General features: G+C 41.5%; 1 protein-coding gene and 1 pseudogene across 1 annotated transcript in view; both read left to right on the plus strand.

Annotated features, from left to right (window-relative positions):
* The window catches only part of OPN4 (opsin 4), a 162,712-nt gene that overhangs the window by 20,593 nt on the left and 116,874 nt on the right, over positions 1–25,245 (plus strand). Inside the window, exon 2 of the mRNA XM_033942952.1 lies at positions 19,554–19,843. Within this exon, the coding sequence (XP_033798843.1) occupies positions 19,554–19,843 (290 nt within the window). The remainder of the gene's footprint in view (positions 1–19,553; positions 19,844–25,245) is intronic.
* On the plus strand, positions 23,972–24,326 carry LOC117358731 (annotated as a pseudogene).

The raw sequence follows: 25,245 nt of genomic DNA on the forward strand, positions 1-25,245 counted from the left end.
CAGGAGGTCTGGATGTTTTATTTTATTGTGTACCTGAACCTTGTATTTTTTTTAATGACAATTGGATTATGCAGTTCTACAGACTAGTTTTTTCTATTTAGGGAACCTTTCTAGTACTGTTTTATCTAATTTCAGATTTGAATAAAGTTGTTTTTTGGTTTGAAACAAATAGCACGAGGAGTTTTCATTTGATAGAACAAGTGGAAGATCCCAAAAGGCCCCAAGTTACAGTATCTCAAAGTGTCTCCTTGGGTTTTAAGAATGTGCCCTATAAATTCCCAATTAAAAGATACAGTGTTATGCAAGCATGCATGTGTCTTTTCTTGCTTTGTTCGGGCTTTGTTCCATTTTGTGAGTATCTGGCATATTATATCCCTAGCAGATGTTATTATGAAGAATGAAAAACTAAACTGTTAAAACTGCTAATTGATAATGTATTCCTGATTCAACATACACTCAGGCCCTCTTTTATTAAGGTGCGCTAAGCGTTTTAGCGCGCATGTATCGCGTGCTAAATCAGCGTGCACACTATACGCTAACACGTTCATAGGATAACATGCACACGTTAGCATTTAGCGTGTGTTTAGTGCGCGCAAAAAAGCATAGCGCACCTTAGTCAAAGAGGGGGTCAGTTTATGTTGTCTTTTATTGTTGAAAGAAATGTGAAAATCAAAGGAATACAAAAGCCTGCACAAAGTACAGCATACAAAATACTGTTATTGGATGTGAATAGTTGCATTGCACAGATTTCCTTTCTTTACAATATGAGATAGTAACATAGTAGAGGAGAGCAGATAAAGACCCGAATGGTCCATTCAGTCTGCCCAACCTTACTCTCTCTTTAAATTACTGACTTAATTTAAATTTTCCTCCTTCTTAGCTATTTCTGGGCCAGAAACCAAAAGCTCTGCCCAGTACTGCACTTAGGTTCCATCTACTGAAGTCTCCGTCAAAGCTCACTCCAGCCCTTCTAAACCATCCCAGCCATCGAAGCCCTCCCCAGACCGATGTGATTAAATAATACCTCACATAGATAAAGAATGGGACTATGTATTTTTTTTTTTTTTTTTTTAATAAGGCATGCATTCTGGGATCCTTTGTTAACAATTTTATTTTTTTCCTTATGAAGAGATCTCCCAGTATCTGAAATCTCCACTTACCTCTCTAAGTCTTCATCCAATTTTTGCATTCCCACCTGCTTGTCTGAATTTTCACTTCTCGGTACTTGAGCCCAGATTCCCAAAGGGTCCCTGACTCTCCTCTTGTGCCCATTCTTCCCTGATCACACTCTTTTTCTTCCAGACAGGAGCGTGCACCTGTTTTATTCTCAACATTTTTTTTTCACTTCATGCCTGGCAGTCCCCACATCTAACTCTGCAGCAATTCTAGCCCTCATCAGAAAATCACCCTCTTAAATTTGTATTTTTTAAAAAAAATTATTGCAATGTTTTCAAGTACATTCAAGCAAACACAAAGGGCTCCTTTTACTAAGCTGCGATCGCGTTTTTAGTGCACGCAGGATTTTAGCGCACGCTAAACTCACGCTATGTGGCTAGCACTAATGCCAGCTTAATGCTAAAACCGCTATCGCAGCTTAGTAAAAGGAGCCCTTATTGAATGAAAGACATAACAGGAAATATTTATAAACTAATATAGAACAGAAAGCAAAGCACTGCAAGAATGGCCGACTAGAGCTCAAATGTTACAGGTATATTGGTTACTTCTCATAACCAAAGTTTTAGCAACTGTTTCAGTAAAAAAATAAAAAACCCAAGGGGATTGATATTCAAAGCAATTTAATTAGCCAGAAATGGCCATAGACAGGTTAAGTCACTTGTTTGGGACTATCTGCTAATTTTCAGCTAAACTTATCCGGTTATCACCGCCTAAAATTAGCTGTTAGGGCCTCATTCTATAAATGACACCTAAATCAATAGGTGCCTAGGGAAATGGCCCCTACAACGTCAGTCTAAGTTAGGCACCATTTAGAGAATCTCACCTAGCTGCACCTAACTCGAGTAAGGCGCTGGTAGGTGTCTGTAACTTAGGGCTCCTCTTATCAAGCTGCGCTAGTGGTTTAACGCGCATAATAGCGTGCATTAAACCGCCGGCCGCGCTAGCTACTACCACCGACCACGCTAGCCACTACCGCCTCCTCTTGAGCAGGCGGTAGTTTTTGTCCAGCGCGGGGGCTAGCGCGTGATGAAATGTCACACGCGTTAACCCCGCAAGCACGGCTTAATAAAAGGAGCCCTTAGGCACTGGTACCGGGTTTTTATGGCCTAAAATACCAGCATCTAATTCATTCCATGCCCAAACTTTTCAAGTAGGCACCACTAAGTGCCTTGTGTGGATGCCTACATGGCGCCTACCGAGTTAGGTGCCTACCTGAAAATTAAATTTTTTAAATTAGTCAGCACTGATTGAACCCATTTTTTTTTTTTTTTTAAGTTAGATGCCTAGACAGGCATCTAGATTGGCAGACCTAGCCAAACTGTAAGCGCATTTCATAGACTCAGGGCCTTGGTACCTAAGGGCCCCTTTTACAAAGCTGCAGTAGCGAGTCCAGGTGTAGAAAATGTGATGCAGCCCTTAGGAATGGAATGGCAATTGTTTGTGCCAGCATTAGCTCTTCCTCTGACATCACTTCCTGTTCCCATGTAGGGGAGGGAGCACCACTACCCTGGGCACTTCTCACCCTCGCTACACCACTGCATAGAACCTCCATTCTCTCATCCTTATTTCTCCATTCATAACTCTGCCTTCCTCATAATGTTATAATATGGAATATATATTCTGTAACTCCTTAAATTATAAATCACCTTGAACCTGTTTAGGCATAGCGCGATTCAGAAATACTAGATTAGATTAAAAGTGGTTACTGATTCCCAATAGTCAAAGACAAGGGCAAAATAAATATTCAAATTGTCCCTAGAGCACAATGCATAAATAAAAATGAAGAAAGAAATGGGTTCATAAAAATGATTTTGAGCATACATAGAATCAATGCTTCAAAGATGCTTTGACAGTCTAATCATTACCTTCTCCTCCCATCCCCTACAAAATAAAAGTCATGAAGACTTCCATAAAATAAATCTCTCTGTGTATGTATGAGTATGATAAGCCAGTTGCTTTGAAACATTATAAAAAGAAATAATTTCAGATTTGAGTACAGAGAAACCAGGTTATCCCCGATGTGGTTCATGCCACACAGCTTGGGGGAAATTTTTTCTTGGATTGGAATCCAAAGTTATGTCAATATTTTTTAAGGTTTCCCTGTAAACATTTGGTAACCTAAAAAGGGAAACAGTTTGGGCCAGATTCTATAAATGATGTCGAGTGACCACTCGACTTGGTTGTCAATCAAAAAATGGCACCATTTATAGAATCAACCTAGAGGCACCTAAGCAGAGTCGGTCCAGAGGAAGGCTACTAAAATGGTGCATGGTCTTTGTCATAAGGCGTATGGGGACAGACTTAAAGATCTCAAGATGTATACTTTGGAGGAAAGACGAGAGAGGGGAGATGTGATACCTACATGGCATAAATGCACATGAGGTAAGTCTCTTTCATTTGAAAGGAAGCTCTGTAATGAGAGGGCTTAGGATGAAGTTAAGAGGTGATAGGCTCAGAAGTAATCTAAGGAAATACTTTTTTAGAGAAAGGGTGGTAGATGCATGGAACAGAGGGTGGAGACAAAAACTGTCTGAATTCAAGAAAGTGTGAGATAGGCACGTGGGATCTGAAAGAGAGGAAGAGATAATGGTAGACTGGATGGGCCATTTGGCCTTTATCTCCCATCATGTTTTTATGACTACGCCTATTCTCCGCCCATAACCATGCCTGCTTTTTAACATAGGCATCATTAGGCATGGGCGGTGCCTCCACTTAGGTGTTGCTAGGCGTCCTATGAGTTCGGCACTGAACGTTTAACTTGCATAATTCTTTTTTTTTGATTGGCTGAAAACCGGCATGGTGACAAGCACTGATCCCGAACTTAGGCATCACTAGGTGGTTGCAATTAAGGTACCTAGCAGTACCTAATATAGGTGTCATTTATAAAATTTGGGGGTTTGTTTTCAACCCAACACTTTTGGATAGTTTCCTTATGGATAAAAATTCTTTAAAAAGCTTTTTTTTTGTATGAGCTAGGGGGAAGAAGCAGTTAAATGGATTTGAAATTATATGGCATGTATAAATGTGAGATTGTTTAGAATCTTGTTCTCTTTTCTGTCCTCATAATGGGGGATAAATGGCGGTTTAAGTTTTTCTTTTTTTGAAAGGCACCAATTCTTGCTTATTTTATTTGGATTTTCTGGAATGTATAAAGTTTCAAACTCTGAAGTAAAAAGAAAAATTAACAGAAAATAGGTGCGGTTGTCAATAGTTTTGGTCCCTCTCCACAAAAGCAGAAGTAACGAGAAGGGTGGGAACTACAGACCCATTGATCTGTCTTCTGTGAATAAGCTAGTTAATGGAAAGAGAGAATAGTGAGATTACAGGACCTGAGGCAGCATGGTTTTACTTGAGGTAGGTCTTGTCAGGCAAACCTGATTAATTTCTTTGACCAAGTGGTTAGACAGTTGGATCAAAGGAGAGCTCTGAACATAGTATATTTATATTTTAGCAAAGCCTTTGACATGGTTCCACATAGGTGATTTATAAATAAACTGAATGCCCTTAGTTTAAACTCTAAAATGACAACTGGGTTAGGAATTTGTTGAATGGGAGACAACAAAGAGTAGTGGTAAATGGAGTTCACTCTGAGAAAACCAACGTTACCAGTGGTGTGCCACAAGCATTGGTTATTGGTCTGGTTCAGAGGCGTAGTAAGGGGGTAGCGGGATATGTGAATTGCCCTGGGTGCCATCTTTACAGGGAGGAGGGGGGCAGTGGCACCTATCCTCCTCTCTTTCCCCCCAAATAAATACCTCTTTAAAATGTTTGCCGTTGCGAGCAACATCTTCCACTTACAGATTGCTCCAGCATTGGCTCCCTTCTGAAGTCACTTTCTGGTCACAGGACCAGGATGTGATGTCAGAAGGGAGCCAACACCGGTGCAAGTGGTGGCAAACATTTCAAGAGGTATATGGGGGTGGGAGGCACCCAAGCAATAGGGAAGAGTGTGTGTGTGTGTGTGTGTGTGTGGGGGGGGGGGGGTTACACTGCAGTGATACCCTGGGTGCCAACCTCCTTTGCTATGCCAATTGTTGCACCACCCTCGGCTTCAATCACCCACATCTGGTGTATTCACAGATATCTTCCTCGTCTGCCAGTTCAACTGCAGGTTCAGAAACACTGATGTATGAGCTTCACAAGAAAACAAGGAAAAACTGCAGACAAACTTACAAGATGCAGGCTATGTTTATTATATCTATTATTAAATGCTGTTAACATTACCACCTTTTAACAAACCAAGGGACCCGACACGGTCCGTGTTTCGATTAACACGCCTTCATCAGGGGTCCGAGGTTGATAAGGTTTCAAATTAAACTGCAAATAAAAATAAACATGAGCCTGTGTAAATCAAGGGTAATCGCTGGCCAACAGTCTCAGTGTAAACATGCTACGAAGCTTCACAAGAACCAGCATGATTTTGCCACGTCTACTTCTTGGAAAGAAAAACAGAGGCAGTCTCATTACTTTTCAGTTAGTCCTTGCTTGCAGGCAACTCTACTGTTCTAATAGGCTACATTACTGAATAACAAGATTTAAGGTGAAATGATCCATTGTTTGCATGATGAAGTTTGCAGTAGCAAAATCCTGTTCTAGGTTTGCTGTTTGGTTTACTGAGGAATTTATCCCTCCCTGTATTTAAGTAAAATTTTGTTACTTTTTCTTGTAAAGTACAGAATGACATCTGTTACTTTTACTGATGTAGTAATCACCACTTTTTACTATTATTACCTAGTTACATCTGATGCTTACAGTTAAAAGTAAAACATTACAGCAAAAGTAGAAACAAGATGTACATAAATGATTTACACCCAGCCCTCCCCCCTTACAAAACTTCAGAAGCGGTTTTCAGCGCAGACCGGCGCGCTGAATGCGCTGCTCCCAACACTCAGAGTTCCTATGAGCGTCAGGAGTAGCGCAGAGCATTCAGTGCGCCGAGCCTGCGCTAAAAACTGCTTCTGTAGTTTTGTAAGGGGGGAGGGCTGGGTGTAAATGTCATTTATGTACATCTTGTTTCTACTTTTGCTTTAATGTTTTACTTTTAACTGTAAGCATCAGATGTAACTAGGTAATAATAGTAAAAAGTGATGATTGCTACATCAGTAAAAGTAACAGATGTCATTCTGTACTTTACATGAAAAAGTAACAAAATTTTACTTAAATACAGTAATTAGTTACACTTACAACACTGGAAGGGACACAGAATGAAGGTGCTAAAGATAGACAGGAGTAATCTAAGGTACTTGTTGGACTTGTGGGCCAGCCTTCCAGTGGAGAAAAAAACCTATATCTGAACTGAAAAAAAGCATATGACAAGCACATAAAACCTCTAAGGAAAAGGAAAGGTTAGTAGATGCTATGGCTAGGCAGGCTGGATAGGCCATATGGTGTTTATATGCCTCCATTTTCTCTCTTGCTAACCCCCTGTTTTACTGAGGTGCGCTAAGCATTTTTAGCACGCGCTAAACGCTAACGCGTCCACAGATTAACAGGCACACGTTAGCATTTAGCGCAAGGTTAGCATGCACTAAAATGCTTAGTGCATCTTTATAACAGGAACCCTAAGTTTTCGTGAACTTCACTGAATAAATACTGCAAGTTAGAACCTGAACTGAGTCTTAAACAAGGCATCTAGTTTTCCAAGAAATGTTTCTCTCAGCACTGTCTTATGGTTGAATAATTTTCCTTAGCAGTACATTATTCATTTTCACTGTTCATCCCATTGAGCAATAATGTCATTTTTTTCATGAATAAACATATGAAAAAATCAGCTACTATATTACCTTCGATTTTTATGTCTAAATATCTGAAAGAAACAATTAGGTCAAACTCTATTAGAACACTACATAAGAACTAGACAGCTCTATATTAACACATTGCACTTTTAGGCTTATCTTGCATTTTCTATTCTCATCATTTAAGCATTTGAGAACATGAAACTCATCGGTCTGGAATGACATGAACTCTTGCAACAAAGCCAGCACTAATAAGGCAAAGAGACACATGATTTTTAAGGGATTTGATGACCTTTGAGGATTATTTCTCCATTTGATCATGCTGCCAATCATATAACAGGTTTCCATGGAGTGGTAAAATAAAACTGATGCTTCCTGGACCTCAAAGAACAATCTTCTTAAATAGGAACTGAACCATTATTAATTATACAGATCAGGAAAGGAACTTCAAGGAAGCTGGAGATGGAGGGGGAGGGGAGATATATGAAAGAATGGAATCAGTTGTGAACTGTCTGAATTGTTCACTGAAACCCAGACAAAAATTTGCACTAATTTGCAATAATCCAAGCATTCACGGGCCCAGTGTTCAAAGGATTTAAATGAGAAGGGGATGCCTCTACCTGGTTAAACCCTTCTGAGCTAGCCATTTCTTTTATTAAGCAGCACTTAAACAGATTGTACAGATGTAAGCACTAGAGTACTGTCCAGATTCCTGGCCGGGTTTTCCAGGAAGCCTGCACATTTACCCAATCAGCACACATAAACCACTTTAGAAGATGCAACAAAATGTGTTATTGAGACATCTACCTGAGCCTGTTCCCTCATAGGTAAAGATATGCTTTTAACTTTTATATCTCATATATAGTGCAACAGCCTGTACAGTTAACCATATCACATTCAGTCCAGCAACCTCAGCCTTTGGTCAATTTCTCCAGTTCTTTCAGGTTTACAAGCACCATAAGTCTGGTTCCTACTTCACTTTTTAATAATCCAAACAGAAGAACATTTAGGAGAAAGAAACCCCTTTTCTTCAACAACAGTTTCAACTGGTTTCAGCTCAGCTGCTATGCCCCAAACACAGGACAGTCACCATTAAACAAGCAGGTTCAGTTTGTAGAGATCTTAATCAGAAGTAGAGAATGGCATGGTGACTCTTACCTGCAGCTATTTGTGGGTAGCCGCAGGTAACCTGCTGAAAAGGGGAGGAAAAAATCCTGGTTGCCACGGATACGGGGACAAGACCATTCACTACCCTGTGGAGCAGTGAATAGCCTTGTCCCCGTAGTTACTTGGGGGAACATGCCCAAAATATTTACCACCCCTCGCGATTGTGCGGTCTAGCAGCCCCCTCCCTTGTTCCTCCCGATCGCTGCGGTCCAGGCATTTCCTTCCCTTCCCTTCGCTGGCGATTTTCATGTCTCCGAGCAGCACTTGCCTTTAAACAAGGCACAAGTGGCTGCCTGAAACTTATCCTCTGATGCAACTGGAAACAGGAAGTTGCATCAGAGGAGAACTTTCAGGCAGCCACATGTGACTTGTTTAATGGCTAGTGCCGCTTGGAGACATGAAAATCACTAGCGAAGGTAAGGGGAAGAGAGGGAGATGCCCAGACTGTGGCAATCAGGAGGGAGGTAGAGGGCTGCTGGACCACGTGAAAGGTGCTGAAGTGAAGTGGAGAGAGAGGGGGAGGGGTGAAAGGAACAGATGCTAAAGGGAAATGGGGAGGAAAGAGTGGGGAGAAGACGCTGAAGGAAAGTGGGTAGGAGAGAGAGGGGAGAAGATGCTGAAGGAAAGTGGGAAGGGGAGAGAGTGGAACAGACGCTGAAGGGAACTGGATGGAAGGAATGGATAAAGAAAAAAGGGCACATGCTGGATTGGGGAGAGAAATACCAGATCCGAGGGGAGGAAAGGAGGAGAGAGATGCTACAAACCACCTAGGGGAGGGAAGGAAAGATGGAAGGGAAGAAGACAGAGATGCCAGACTATGGGGGAATGGAGGGAAGAAGATGGGTGCCAGATCAATGGGGGGTGGAGAGACAGATGGAAGGGAGAGGCACAGTAACAGGGAAGATGCCATATGGAAGAGGTAGAAAGAAGAGAGACAGTAGATGGAAGGAATAGAATGATGAGAAGATGAGGAAAGGTAGACAAAAATTTTCTATTTCTTTTCTTTTTTTTTGCTTTAGGATAAAGTAGTATATTAGTTGTGTTGCTAAACATTTATAAACAAAGCCCTGTCAGCTAAATATCTCTTCCTCTAGTTCAGCAGCCAGAACTTTCATTTATAAAATGACAGTTGTACAGAATATTGTTACTTTTTCTACTTTAATAAAATAAGTTCAGTATAAAACTATTTGAGGCTTGTGCCAATGGGATCAGATGGTTTGTGGGGATGTGGCGGAGATGGGGGACTGAGTTCACGGGAAAGTGATGGGGATGGGGACCGAGGTTACAGGGATGGGACGGGGAGAGGGACTGAGGTTGCAGGGACGGAGCAGAGGTGTGGGACAAATTTTTTCCCTATGTCATTCTCTAATCAGAAGCTCACCTCTCTAGTGTTTTTCTGGATGGGTTCTCAGCTAGCTTTCTCACTCCAGTCCTCCCCATGACTTGAATGCAGCCACAGCTAGGAAAGGTTTCTCTCCTTTGGGGTCCTCTTACTTTGGGACCTTGCCCTAATGATTCTCCTCTGTGGCAGATAAACACCTCCCTGCTGAACCCCACCCCCTGACTCAGCAGGATTACCTTGTTTAAGGTAGCTCAGCACTGTGCTAAAAAGCCCAGTGCAGTCTGGGACACATAGTCCGCTCAGTCTTGGGCTGGCAGTTCCTGTTGTATGGAGATGGAATGGTAACATTAGCCAAAAATAACCCCTTATTCTTTCAGAGTTCTCTTGCCTTTATCTGCATATTTAGACTGGATACCAACCAATCAGGGATCAACTGCTTTGAACTGTGCCTGTTCCATTAAGAAGTGGCCAAGGAGCACTAGCAGTAGCTTTGCGGCCCAATGCTCCCGAACCATGGCTTAATGCTGAATGTGAGGTTTATCACAATCAGTGTTATGCATTTACCACAGGAGTCATTAATCTGTGGTACTGAGATACTGTGGTTAATCAAGAAGCAGTGAAAGCTTGCCTTTCCCCACACCTTGATAACCTCTCCCTCTCTATTGTATCTTTATAGATAGATTGATATTGATAGATTTTCCTCTCTATATGTATATGTTTATCTTTGTATATAGATAGATATATCTATATTTCTGTCTATCTAAGGTTCAAGCCTCTAGCTCAGAGAAAAGAAGACATTTTACGCTGCAAAGTAGCTGTTAGGTTGTCCAGTATTTATTCAAAAGGTATTCAAATCTATATCTATAAATCTATATCTATCTACTGTATATATTTATATTGTTCTGTTTAAGCATTTGAACACCATTATGTAAATACTATACAGCCAAACATAGCTACTTTGCAAATATCCACTTTTCTCTGAGCTTCAGACTCTCTTTTTTTCTTTCTGAGAAAGACATGAACTTTGAGAAAAGCACACATTCAGCCATACACTCTCTCTCCCTTTGAGATACATGGCAGCTAAGAAACACACTCTCCCCATCTTTGTCAGAGAAATATAAACACACTCTTTGATTCTCTCTGTGAGAAATGCACACACTAACACTGACTCTCTCATTCTTAGAGAAACGCAGCTTCTCTTTCTCCCCCTGAGACATACTCTACCTCTAGGTGTAAAACACATTATCACTGATTTTCTGTTTCACTGAGAAACACACATGCACAGTCTCCATCAGTAAATCTCAAGTCACTTAAACTAGCAAATTTTAACCCAGGAACATTTTCCTTCTTTCAAGGTCAAATTTATGTAGCATACTCAAGAGTTGTAAAATGCTAAACATTTGTATGCATTCATCCCTATCTAAAACAAGAAGCATAGATCTAATATATATTTTATAATTTACGATTTGATATTGTTTGACTAGTTTCTAATATTGTCAACTATTAGATATTGGATTTCCTGAGCAAGGTAGGGTAATGGGACTAATAAGATTCTAATCCAGAAAAAGTATTGCTACCTGGTGTGCACGGAAACTGCAGAAAGCAACAAAAATGGAAGACTGGGCAGTGTCAGTTAATCCAACATGTTGGTTATCTGAGAGTCCTCTGTCCCCTGACTTTGCTCATGCTCACTGCTTTCACCTGGGAGGGAGATGCTGATGTGGACAGAACACAGTAAAAAAAAAACAACCCAAAACCAACACACCACTGTGCACCCAAATCCAACCCCTCTTTCCAGTCCCCCAACATTCATTTCCTGTCTTTTGCAGAGAAGAGGAAGAGAGGGAAGTGAACACAGCAAAGGGCATAGCAACTGACTGACAATCTGGTGTTAGAAAGGAGTGATTAGAGATTAGAGAAACTGGGCCTCTTCTCCCTTGAAAAGAGGAGACAGAGAGGAGACATGATCGAAACATTCAAAATACTGAAGGGAATAGACTTAGTAGACAGACTGTTCACACACTCCAAGGTAGGGAGAACGAGAGGGCACTCTCAAGTTGAAAGGGAATAGATTCCGTACAAACGTAAGGAAGTTCTTCTTCACCCAGAGAGTGGTGAAGAGCTGGAACACTCTTCCGGAGTCTGTTGTAGGGGAAAACACCCCCCAGGGTTTCAAGACTGAGCTGGACAAGTTCCTGCTAAACTGGGATGTACACAGGTGAGGCTAGACTCATTTTAGAGCACTGGCCTTTGACCCGGGGGCCGTCGTGTGAGCGGACTGCTGGGCACGATGGACCACTGGTCTGATCCAGCAGCGGCAATTCTTATGTTCTAATAAAAGATAATGTTAGGTGTTAAAATATATGTAATTGGTGTAACTGTAATTAGTGTAAGACATATGGATACTGAATATGAATTCTAGAGTTCTCCAAATGCGCTAAGCATTTTAGTGTATGTTTAGCGCGTGCTAAATCAACGCATGTGCTAATGCGTCCATAGGGTTTAGCACGTGTTTAGCGTGCACTAATATTTAGCGCGTACTAGAAAGCATAGCACACCTTTGTAAAAGAGGGGGTTACTGTGAACAAAATTTAAAAGTTAAAATAAAATCATGAATATTCAGCATACACATATACATTTGAAACATATTTCTATCAATTTGGAATAATGAAGGAGATTATTTAGGGCAGGGTTTGTTTCAATTTTATTAAATATTTGATAAAACCTTAATCATAAATTCTAAGGGGCTCATAATCGAAAGAGAAAAACGTCCAAAAACCGGCCTAAGTCGGCACTTGGATGATCATAAATGAAAGACGTCCAAGTGCCGATAATCAAACCGGGTTTTGGATGTATTTCTAAACGACCTAGGCCTTCATAGTGCCACTGATCGACCATAGCTAAACAGGGCGTTTCAGGAGGAGAAGGCGGGATTTGGGCGGGATGTGGGCCGGTTTAGACTTAGTCGTACAGCATGTATAACCGAAAGTATTACAACAGAGCCTAGACGGAACTTGGACGTTGTGACTTAGACCATTTGAAAATGAGCTAGAAAAGTCCCATAGACCAATTAATAGTCATATGCATCCTTAAATACAAAAAACTTTTGAGGCCACCTTTGAATTTATCCAAATTCTATTCAGACCTTAAATATGATGGGACATTTTGTTTGCTGTACCACCATTTACCAGGTCTCAAAGAGGTTTTCAATCAATATCTATAAGTGGGGGAGAACTTCCCACACTAGATGGCATACTTGGGGGGGAGGGGATGTACATGGAATCCTTGCCGACCCAAACTGTTGGAAGAAAGTCTTCTCAAACCTGTCTAACCCCCTGTTTTACTAAGGTGCGCTAAGCGTTTTAGCATGCGCTAAATCTACGCGCACTCTAACTGCTAACGCGTCCAAAGGCTAATATGCACGCATTAGCGATTAGCATGTGATTAACACGCGCTATTTAGCACGTGCTAAAATGCATAGCGCATCTCAGTAAAAGGAGCCCTAAGTTTTGCCAGTCAATTATGTAATATTTAGTAAATGACCTTTTCTTTTTTATAACTATATTTTAATTTTAATACTGTAATTAACTTTAATTTTACTCTGCAAACTGACCAGATACTTGCTGATGGTCGCTATATCAAATATAGAATAAACTTGGAAACTCTAAGATGATTCCTCGGTGTTGCCCAAGGGATGCTACAGTACCGGCAGCCCTCTTTCATCCTCAGACCGCTGTGGTAGTTCAGAGACCAGCTGACCTCATTACATAGCAGACTTGGTTATGAGCGTTTTGCACTATGGCCTCAGCTGGAGAAGTGGGGAGGAGTTGCAGCTCAATGATTGTAGACATTATTGGTCCCTAAGAATAATTAGCAGCATTGCCATCAAGATAATATCAACTTGTTTTAGAAAGACCTTGCAGAACTTTAAGTCTAGTTACGTGAAAGGGCATTTTTAATATAATGTCTAAATCCAGTGTTAGATGTTTTGGAAACAAATGTCCAAATGCCAAGTAGAAAAAAATGAACCATTTTCAAAGCAGATTAACACCCAACTTTTTGTTTTTTTTTTCAAAAATGGCCATGTGCTAGATGTTTTAGAGCTCAGTGTATCTATCTTTTAGGACTATTAAAAAAAAAAAAATGATCAAAGGAAAAATGCACCAAAAAAAAGCCATTAGGAACCAGCATTCTTAGTAGACTGGCCACATAGATATCCCAACAGAGCAGTGGAGCACCCAAGGGGGCATTAGTGTAGAGATTACATAAAAGGTCCCAGGTACACATCTCACCATTATTCCCTTACATTGTATGGGAAGCCCTCAAAATCCCACCCATAAACTACTGCATACAATTATATACCACAACAATGACCATTATGCCTGCAGGTGTCATCTATATGTAGTTTCAGTAAGTTTTTGGTAGGTTTTGGAGCGTCCACATATTCTATCACATGTGTACTATTTAAAGTGGGATATAGGCCTGGGTCCCCTTCTCGACAGTCTACTGCACCAACTACTAGACTACTCCAGGGGCCTGTTTGCTGTTGTAAGAGAACTGGCCATTACCCAGGCTGGTATGCTCTGCATCCCCAACCCTATATACCATGTCTGGCTGTCCAAGTTAGATTGTAAGCTCTTCTGAGTAGGGACCGTCTATGAATTTCAAAATGCACAGCGCTGCATACGCATTTCAGCATTATATAAGTGATAAGTTTCAAGTTTAAGTTTATTAGGTTTTTATATACCGCCTATCAAGATTATCTAAGCGGTTTTACAATCAGGTACTCAAGTAGTAGTAGTTTCTTTCACATCTTTCGGGTGTGGAATGGAGTTAGTGACCACTGGGGAAATAAGGGGGGGAGGGGGGAGATCATGCCTTAATCTCTTCAGTGATGTCAGAAGAGGAGTTCTCTATAACTTTTGTCCATATATGAACATGAACTAAGCTGTAGTATTGAGGGTAAAATATATCATACGGCTATTCAAACCTAATAACTTTTAGATATCAATTTAAAAAAGGGTGTCAACTCCACAAAACTTTCAAAATACTTTGACTATAGACTGAACTGGTGGGGTGGGTATATCTTAGTACAACTGTTCCTCAGATAATAGGATCTCTTATAACAAAATGTTATTCCAGATCCACATTAGAAACATAGAAACATAGAAAAAAAGCGGCAGAAAAGGGCTATAGCCCACCAAGTCTGCCCATTCCAAGTATCCCCCCCCTGAATTTACTCCCTTAAAGATCCCACGTGAGTATCCCATTTTTTCTTAAAATCCGTTACGCTACTGGCCTTTATCACCTGGGGTGGGAGTCTGTTCCAATGATCCACCACTCTTTCGGTGAAGAAGTACTTCCTGGGATCGCCATGAAAATTCCCTCCCCTGATTTTCAGCGGATGCCCTCTGGTGGTTGAGGGTCCCATGAGCCAGAAGATGTCATCTTCTGACTCGATGCGTCCCGTGATGTACTTATACGTTTCAATCATATCTCCCCGTTCTCTTCTTTCCTCAAGTGAGTACAGCCGCAACTTCTTTAGTCTTTCTTCATACGTGAGATCCTTGAGCCCCATGACCATCCTGGCAGCTGTTCGCTGAACCGACTCGATCCTCAGCACGTCCTTTCGGTAGTGTGGGCTCCAAAACTGAACACAGTACTCTAAGTGAGGCCTCACCATGGCTCTGTACAACGGCATCATAACCTCAGGTCTCCTGCTGACGAAACCTCTACGGATACACCCCATCATTTGTCTTGCCCTGGAGGAAGCCTTCTCCACTTGATTGGCAACCTTCATATCCTCGCTAATGATCACTCCTAGATCGCGTTCCGCCGTAGTTCTAACCAAGGTCTCACCATTTAGTACATAAGTTCTACGGGGGTTTCTCCTGCCCAAGTGCATTATCTTGCATTTTTTAGCATTGAAGCCTAGCTGCCACGTTTTTGACCATTGTTCCAGCAGCAGTAGATCGTGTGTCATATTATCAGGTAATAAGCCTCTGCCTACTATGTTACAAAGTTTGGCATCGTCGGCGAACAGTGATACCCTTCCTCTAAGTCCTTTCGTCATATCTCTTATGAATAAATTGAATAGGATCGGACCCAGGACCGATCCCTGCGGCACTCCACTGATCACGTCCGATGCTTTGGATGGGGTACCGTTTACCACCACCTTCTGAAGTCTACCGCTCAGCCAATCCCCAACCCATGTAGTTAGAATGTCTCCTAATCCCATCGATTTCAGCTTGTTCAGTAATCTTCGATGAGGGACGCTATCAAATGCTTTACTGAAGTCCAAGTATACCACGTCCAGTGACTCTCCGGCGTCCAGTTGTCTGGTAACCCAGTCAAAAAAGCTAATCAGATTAGATTGGCAGGATCTACCCCGGGTGAACCCGTGTTGGTGTGGATCACGCAGTTTTTCTTCATCTAGGATTGTGTCAATATTCTGTTTGATCAGTGTTTCCATGAGTTTACATACTATAGACGTGAGACTCACTGGTCTGTAGTTTGCTGTCTCTGTCCTGCAGCCCTTTTTGTGGAGTGGGATTACGTTGGCTGTTTTCCAGTCTAATGGGACCCTTCCTGTGCTTAGGGAAAGATTGAAAAGAACAGATAATGGTTCTGCCAGGACTTCCCTTAATTCCCTGAGCATTCTGGGGTGTAGGTTATCTGGTCCCATGGCTTTGTTTACTTTGAGTCTTGAAAGTTCGCCGTAGACACTACTGGGCGTAAATTCGAAATCTTGAAATGGGTCTTTCCGGTTATCTCCCATCTGCAGCTGTGGACCAGCTCCCGGCGCTTCGCGGGTAAAAACTGAACAGAAGTATTGGTTTAGTAATTCTGCCTTCACAGAGTCTGATTCTGCAAAGTTACCGTCCGATTGCTTCAGGCGTACTATCCCATCTTTGTTTCTTTTTCTGCCGCTAATATAGCTGAAGAAAGATTTATCCCCTTTCTTAATTTTCCGTGCTAGCTCTTCCTCCATTCGGAGTTTGGCCTCTCTGACTGCTGTTTTGACAGCTATAGATCTGTCTAGATAGTCCTCTTTTGCCCCCTCTCTGCCTAAATGTTTGTAGGCGATAAAAGCGTCTCTTTTCTGTTTAACTAGGTCTGAAATTTCTTTACTGAACCATTGGGGTCTTTTGTTTCTCCTGCGTTTACTTACAGTCTTTATGTATCGGTCTGTTGCTTCGTGTAGTATGGACTTCAGAGACGACCACATATCCTCCACATTATCAGTTTTTGCTTGTTTATGTAGCTCCTCATGGACGAAATCTCCCATGCGGGATCACAGGTTCTAATCACATGTACACCACTCCCACAGCTATCAAAAGTCTTAACTTATTTGTATTCAAAAATACTGTTCTAAATTTTCTTGTTTTCCAGTCATACTAATATCAACATCAATATGTCTAATATCAGTCTTGAAGGACTGTGAACTATCCAGTATTGGCAATACTTATCTTAAACGGTTAACACTAGTTCCAGCACTGGCAGAGGTTTAACAACTGCCGACACTCGCCCATACACGAGCATTTCAATCTACAAAAGATCTTCTTTGTGGGATTAACTGCCATCATTGCCAAACTAGCGGGTGTGGTGCCTTGCTACGATAATGATTTTAAAGCACTATATCCAACTCATCTTCTTCCATCAAAGCTTCTAGATCCACAATTTTGTTTCCCATACTTTGAGCATTAGTGTACACTGCTTTCCAAAGATCGCCCCCTTTTCCCATCTGTGTTGAGGTATTCAGTGATTTGCTTACCTGAGGGCTTAAACTCACCCAGGAGCTTTGATCAACCTGCCCCATCACTTCTAGTTTAAAGCCCTCTTCTGTAGATTAGCCAGCCTGCTGCCCAAGACACTTCTTCCCTTCTTTCATAGATATATACCATCCCTGCTGCTCAGCAGCCCTTAGAAAGTCATCCCATGGTCCAGGATGCCAAAACACTCTTGACGACGCCATCCAAGTAGCTACAAATCATCTCCAGGATGTGTGCTTCTCTGACTTGGCCCTTACCTTCGACAGGGAGGATGGACGAGAATATCACCTGCGCACCTGACAGTTTCACCTTCTCTCCCTGAGCAACAAAGTCACTTTTGATACATTCACTGGGGTACCTGGCAGTATCATTAGTGCCAATGTGGATGAGCAGCATTGGATAATAGTTATCAGGCTTGATGAGTTTTGACAATCTCTCCATAACATCTTGGATCTTGGCACCAGGAAGACAGCATACCTCCCGGGACATCATGTCTGATCTGCAGATGGACGCTTCTGTACCCTTCAGAAGGGACTCACCAACTACCACTACCTTACACCTCCTAGTGGTCATGGATCCAGCAATTTTTGGGATTTCAAGCTTTGATCCTTCCTCTCCTTGAGATGCTCTCATCTTCTCCACTTCCAGGGCAGCATACCAGTTCTTCAGTTCAAGGGTGGTGGAGTCACAGTATCAATCTTGCAGGGTTCTGTAATCTGAGTCAAGGTGGTGGTATGTGCTCACACACGCTGGCTTTTACAAAGTTGCGTTAGAGATTTCTACCATTGATTGGTGAGGTAAATGCTCCAACGCTCATAGAATTCTTATGAGCGTCGGAACATTTACCTAGCTTGCCCATGGTAGAAACCTCTACCGCGGCATTGTAAAGAAGCCCACAATTTTTAAAAATGGTCACGTGTTAATGGTAACATTAGCATAGGGCCATAAATGAAATTAATGGAAAATAAGGGGCTTTTACAGCTGCAGTAAAAATGGACACAGCATGCGGGAAGGGCCCACGAAATGGTGCGCTAAGTTTAATTCTTACCATAGCTTTGTAAAATGATCCCTAAATAATTTCATTTTCTTTTGCAATGTTGATGCACAGTAAAATGCATTGGCTTACATTAGCATCTTGATTACTTTCTTCCAAATGCCAGGAATGCCCTCTAATGTGGCTCCATACTCACACACCTTGTCTTTTGCCGTAAAGAAATATAGTGCTAAAAACCATAATGCAGTTTAGTATATAGGCCTTATTATTACTAACTGCATTGTGTTTGGCTCAGTGTGGTATCCTAAAGTTTAGAAACAAAGACCTCTAGTGTTCCATAATAGAGAATTGAAGAACTGCACTATATATTTATGATGTATACTTTTGTGCAAGCAAATTTGTACATAAATAGATCGGAAAAGGATCAATCTTTTACATCCCTTTCTATGAACTCACACTTGTCAACAAATCTCAAATTTCACCGACCCTCAGAGGTGCCACCGTGATACTCAACAAGTTTCACTGTATCCGGCTTCATGTACCATATCTTCACCGGGACATACTACATAAATACTTTTATTTTTTTCTTCAAACGTTTTAGGCAAAAAAAGTTTTTTTAAAATACATTATAAAAGTACTTAGTTTTTAATCTTTTTGTGGTCAGCTTGTAGGGACATTAGTGCTGACATGTTTCACCCAACGGGATTTTTCAAGGCGTATATCCCTAAACCAGCTTTCGCCGCCTTATCAGACCACCTAGTATTTTAAACCAAAATGTAAACCATAATAGAGAATGACATGAGCATAAATTTTTCCCTGCGGGAACTCATTTTCCTGTCCCCGCAAGTTCTTTTCCTGTCCCTGCCCCATTCCTGCAAGCTCTGTCCTCATCTGCACAAGCCTCAAACACTTTAAAATCATAAGTGTTCGAGGCTTGTACGGTTAAGGCAGAGGTTGCATGAATGGGGCAGAGACAGCGACAGCGATAGCGACAAAACTCACGGGGACAGGATGGGAAAATTGAATTCCTGCGGGGATGGGAAAAAAAATTTGTTCCCATGTCATTCTCTATTCCATAACTCTGATCATGAATACCTGTGACCTGAACAAATAAGAGCTAATGCCCAGGTGAACTAGCATTATTCTATTTCATCTTTCTTCTTTCTAAATATTAGCATATTACATGGTACAATATAGTTGAAAATTTGCCAAGACGAAGATGATGAATATGCAATGAAATTAAAGCCTGAGTACTAAGAAAGCAATACATAGACTGGGCATGTGCAGACTCCTCAGGTTTTGGTATTTAAAGGGAAGCTCCTGCTAGTGTTTTCTGCCTGAGCTGTGGATGCATACTGACATCTGAGGCTTAACTGCAAAGCCCTGCACTGGAGCTCTGCTCAAGACAATCAGAATTTGGTTAGAAAAGCAAACAGTTTTTCCCAGTCTATACCAGACCTTCTTTCTATTTATTTATTTTTTTTCTGTTAACTTTTCTGTTGTTTTGTTAAACATGAATGCTCAGTCCATTGAAAGAGGCACGTCTTGCTCTCCTCAGGACATCAACTGTACCAAGATTCTGGAATCACTGAGTGCCTGGAATGATACAGAAGCAAATGCCTACAGACTGATGGAGCTGCCACCTATTCCCCCAACGGTATGTTCCAACCTGCAATGATGTTCTTGCTTAAAAGCATGCTATATTTCAGTGTGTTTATGTGTATGCTAGCTTTCTGTTGCACTGTATACTGGTTAGCTCTTTGTACCTAGATATTATACATCAGACCTTTAAAAACAAATGTATAAATGACAAAGGCAATATTTTCTGTATGTTTGCAAATACTTTGGAAGTATCTATTATTTTTGAAGCAGAAATAACTAATAATCAAATATTTAATATTTTACATTATTTCATATGTAATAATTGTTCTTTATGTAGTACCACTAATGAACACTAGAGGATATATTTTAATGTGCATGCTTAAAGTGATCTGACCCTGAATGTTTTAATTTTGAGCACAGGAAAAGTTATGTGACTTGCTATAGGTGACAGTCTGATTTGAGCCGAGATCATTGGGGTTGAAGCTGTGGGCTAATCATTTGTTTAACTTACCAAATGACTTTAGGAACCGATTTTTGAACAGAAAATAAACAGTCAGCTAGCAGGAGGTGTGCCTAATGCTAATTTGATCATGGTGCTAAGTGCACCACAAAAAAGAGTGAAATAATGGTTAACTGCAGTTTTACATTATCATTCCATGTTTTGCATTTTAGTTCTTAATAAATATTGTTTGCTATATGACTTTTTAATTTTTCTTTGCAATGGAGTTAGTGAACTAGGCCAATTCTGAGTTGTATAGCCATGCACTAATTGATTTAGCGCATGCTAATTGATTTAGAGTGTACTAAAGATTAGCGCACGCTAAATGTTAAGGCGCCCATTATATTCTATTGGTGCCTTAGCATTTAGCACATGCTAATCTTTAGTTCACGCTAAATCGATTAGCGTGCACTAAATTGATTAGTGCGCCTTAGTAAAAGGACCTCAGAATTAAACAGAAGAGGAAGCTTTTTGAAAAATAAAATGGTAGGAATGCTTGTTGAGCTGCTATTTGCATCAGAAGCAAACTAGCTGTAGTTCAGTGGTCTCAAACTCACAGCCCATGGGCCGCATGTGGCCCCCACGGGTGCTATTTTGCGGCCCACGGTCTTGTACCTGATCTCGCACTCTGGGCAGGAAGAGAGGCACCGGCATCAGCTGACTTGCAACTTCCTGCTGCTGTCACATATGCCGGGACTCTTTCCTTTGGGTATCTGGTGGAAAGGACGGAGAAATGTTGGACTGGGAGGGGGCCAGAAAGGAGGAAGGGAAAGAGAAATGTTACACTAGGGAGGAAGGAGGGAAGGAGAGAGATGTCAGACCATGGAAATAGGGAGGGAAGGAGAGAGAGATAGGAAGGGAAGACATGGAAATGTAGATTTTGAGAAGAAAGCAGAAAAATGGAAAAATTGAATGTTAAGTTAATGCCAAAGATGGATGCAAGGCAAAAAGTGAAGATGGAGAGAAAAACAGTCAATTGACAAGAAGGCTCTGGAAACATAGGGCTCCTTTTACTAAGGTGCGTTAGGGCCTTAACGCGTGGAATAGCGTGGAATAGTGCCGTGCGCACTAGATTTTAATGCTAGCGCACCTTAGTAAAAGGAGCCCATAGTTAAAAGCACAGAAAAATAAAGTCACCAGACAAAAAAGGTAGAGAAAATGATTTTATTTTCAATATAGTGATTGAAGTGTGTCAGTTCTGAGAAAGGAAAGATGCTAAAACTTTAACTGTGAGGGATGCAGAAAAAACCAGTTAATGTCTTATTAAAGAAATGACAATTTTGCATGAGGTAAAACTCTTTATTGTCATTTCTTTAATAAGACATTAACTATTTTTTCGGCTGCCCTCCAAGTACCTGCAAATCCAAAATGTGGCCCTGCAAAGGGTTTGAGTTTGAGACCACTGCTGTAGTTGATTACATTAGAATTACTATTCTCTTGTACATCTATCCTTGAAATGCAAATGGTAATTGAGTTAGGCCAGTGTCTTGCAAACTTTACGAAGCCACGGCTCCCTGAACTGGGGGCCGCGGCTCAAGGGCATCTGGAAATTCGCAGACATTGACACGATGACGTGATGTCATCGTGTCGACATCCACGCATGTGTGAAGACATTCCAAATGGAGCCCTGAGCCGCCAGTAAGGGGACGGTGGAAAAGAAGAAGCACAGAGGAGAGGAGAGGTGCAGACGCCGACAGACTGTCTACAGGATGTGCCTCTTGCCGCGAGAGGCACGTCCTGTAGGCAGTCAGCTGGCACCTCTCCTCCTCCATGGTGTTTTACGGCATACCTGGAATCTTGCCATGGCACACAATTTGAAATACACTGAGCTAGACAGAATGGTAAGGAAAGCAGCAAGCTTAGAAATCAAATAGTGTTTATTACCTAAGAAAATGTCTTATTAGTGTTCTGTATAACTATTACATCATTGGAAGAAGTTCAGAAGCTTCTCCTGCTCTAATATTAGGAACCCAGTTCATTATATTGAAGAGAATTTTATCCATCAAACTACTGAAGTGAATGTTTTTGAATTATCTTAAATAGTTTATATAAGTGGTCTAGGACAGCGGTGACCCACCAGAATATCGTGAGCTTCATGTGGCTCCATGAACTGAAAAATGCAGCTCTTTCAATGCCACTGGCACAAACAGCTGTAGCAGCAGCAGCATTGCTGGCCTACATAAAAGGTGGCATCAGCTTCTGTCTCTGGCATCATCAGCCCATATGATTAGAGGAAGAGTGACATTATTGCTCATGTAATCCAATAGGAGTTGGAGACTTATCAGTGGCCCAAGCCTTACAAGAGAAACTGAGCCTAACCTCGACACTGGCATGCCATTGCCACTTCTTTGGGGGCAGTTGTGATTCCAAGCAACTTCTCTCACTGCCTGCAGCCTTTTGCCTCACTTCTATAGCTATTCCTCTCTATAGTTCAGCATAGCTTCCAGGCACCGCCATCCTGAATCTCAAACAGTCCTCAATGCAGTTGATAGGGCTGGTGCAGCAAGATAAGACAATGATGCTTCCAAGTCCCGGTCAGTCTCCTCCTAAAAAAAGAAAAAAAGGCTGCTGCTAATTCCAGACTCTTTATGATGCATTCTTATGGACACTGGCTACTAATGTAAGTATTTAAAAAAGTACTTTTTAACTCCTGGTTACACAGTAGCCAACAATGTGAGGGGGAAGAGTGAGTAACTCATGTAAGCTGCATGGGTGACTTACTGGAAGTAACTGGATTACTTGCTGGGGGGGGGGGAGGGTTACCTGTTGGCTAGGGAGTGAGAGGTGATTCATCAGCTATGATGAGGTAACTGACTGATTAAGGGAGTGTGGGAGAAGGGGGTGCTCATGGGCTGAGATCAGTGGGGACATGGGTGAAAGAAGTTAGGAAGAGATAAAGAGAGAGAGAGAGTCTGGTGGGGAGATGGTAGAGAGAAAGAGATTTAAGGGGCCATGGTGAGGTATGAAGAGCATGCAAGCCAAAATATATGAGAAAGAGAGAGAGAGAGAGACTCTTGGAGATGACAGAGAGGTAAAGAAAGTTTGGTCTTTCTTTGGGAAAGGAGGGATATCATACTCTCATTTGGAGATGGTGCATTTTAGTTTCTTCGTTTTTGAAGTGAGAAATAATGGCCACCCATGGATCTGGGGCAGGTGTGTCTTATGTGCAGTCTGTAGGCCAAATCCGCTCTTTCTACTTTACGTCTTTCTTTTTTCCCTTCACCTCTCGGTCTGCCCTTATATGTTTCTTTACTATATAAATTGTAGTTCTTCCTTTTCCTTATTTTCCAGTCTGTAATTGAAGTCTCTGTCTCTCGTCATGTTTTATATGATTACTTGTTTCCCACTCATTTTAATTGTAAATCGCTTAGAATTTTTATGTAAAGCGATCAATCAAATTTTAATAAACGTTACCATATGGCTCCAGAAAAAGGAGGATGGATTGAGAAATCTGGGTTTTACTTCCATTGCTTTCAATAGAAGTAAATCCAGATGTCTCTATTTGACCTCCTTACTTCCATTGCTTTTAGTGGAAGTAAAACCTAGATGTCTCAATCCGTCCTCCTTTTCCTGGAACCATATAGTAAACCTAGTTTTCTCATACTTCAGGAAATGCCTCCCCCCCCCCTGGCATGTGTACGCCGAAAGCCGCTTTTGAAGAGTCTTTCTGCAGCAACGGTAGCGATGGCGGCACGGGGGAAGCTGATCGTGGTGATCGAGGACGAGGATGCCTGCACTGGCTTTCTTCTCGGCGGGGTTGGGGAGCTCAATAAGAACCGCAAACTCAACTTCCTGGTGGTGGAGAAAGAGACCAGCGTCACCAAGATAGAAGAAATGCAGTTTTCTGGGCCGGGATGACATTGGAATTATTCTCATCAATCAGTTCATTGCTGAAATGATCTGCCATGCTATTGATGCCCATCACAGGTCTATCCCAGCTGCCCTGGAGATTCCCTCCAAAGAGCACCCATATGATGCTTCAAAGGACTCCATCTTCCGACAAGCCAGGGGCATGTTTACTGCTGAGGACTTGCAATAAGTGAAGTCTTCAGCATTCCCCGCTCCATTTATATGCAATTGTTCTGACTACCCCACCCCATAAACAGAGATTAATTATGGAAAAAAAAGAACATGGCCCCCTTGAGATTTGTTTATAGCAAAAATGTTTTCCTTAGTTACAGAGATGCCAGATTTCACTCATTAAGAGTGGTGTCACACTCATTTGAAAGCTCTCTCATTCTCATACTCTTTGAGCCCAATTTCTCAATCATCAGAGTTTCAGTACCAGTGCACTGATCTTGATAATCTCCTTCATGAAAGTGAAGCCTTAGGCCCTCTTTTACAAAGGCACGCTAAGCATTTTAGCGCGGATTTAGCGCGTGCTAAATCAACGCGTGCGCTAACTGCTAACACATCCATAGGATAACAGGCATGCATTAGCGTTTAGCGTGCGCTAAAAAGTTTAGCACACCTTTGTAAAAGAGGGGGTTAGAAGTAAACCAAGTGATCCAACCAATAAGAAAAAAAAATCTGACCACCCCTTCCTGCCTCCTGCTTCACCTTGCCCGGTCCCATTTCCCTTTACTGCAAGAAAATGTGCTTGGAAACTAATGTACATACTTTTAACTACTGGGTAGAAGACAATTTTCAGTTCACAACATTTACCCAAATTATTCCCCACTTTGTCTGTATTCTTCCAAATGCCCCAGAGAAAAGCCAGTATCATTTAATGCTGCTTTGATTCATTTGCAAAGCAATACTTCAATTAAATCATTCTAGTTTTATATCTTGGATGTACCATCTGAAAAACCTCACGCTTTGGCCTTCATTCTCACACTTTGCTGAATCTCACTCTGGAATGGCTCATCCTTGGCATCTCTGTAATTAATTAGAACATTTGATTTCGATGCATTGCATCAGTATTAATCATGCTAGTAGGCTAAAATATATGTGTGGCC

The sequence above is a fragment of the Geotrypetes seraphini genome, chromosome 4 (assembly GCF_902459505.1).
Source record: "Geotrypetes seraphini chromosome 4, aGeoSer1.1, whole genome shotgun sequence".
Lineage (NCBI taxonomy): Eukaryota > Metazoa > Chordata > Amphibia > Gymnophiona > Dermophiidae > Geotrypetes > Geotrypetes seraphini.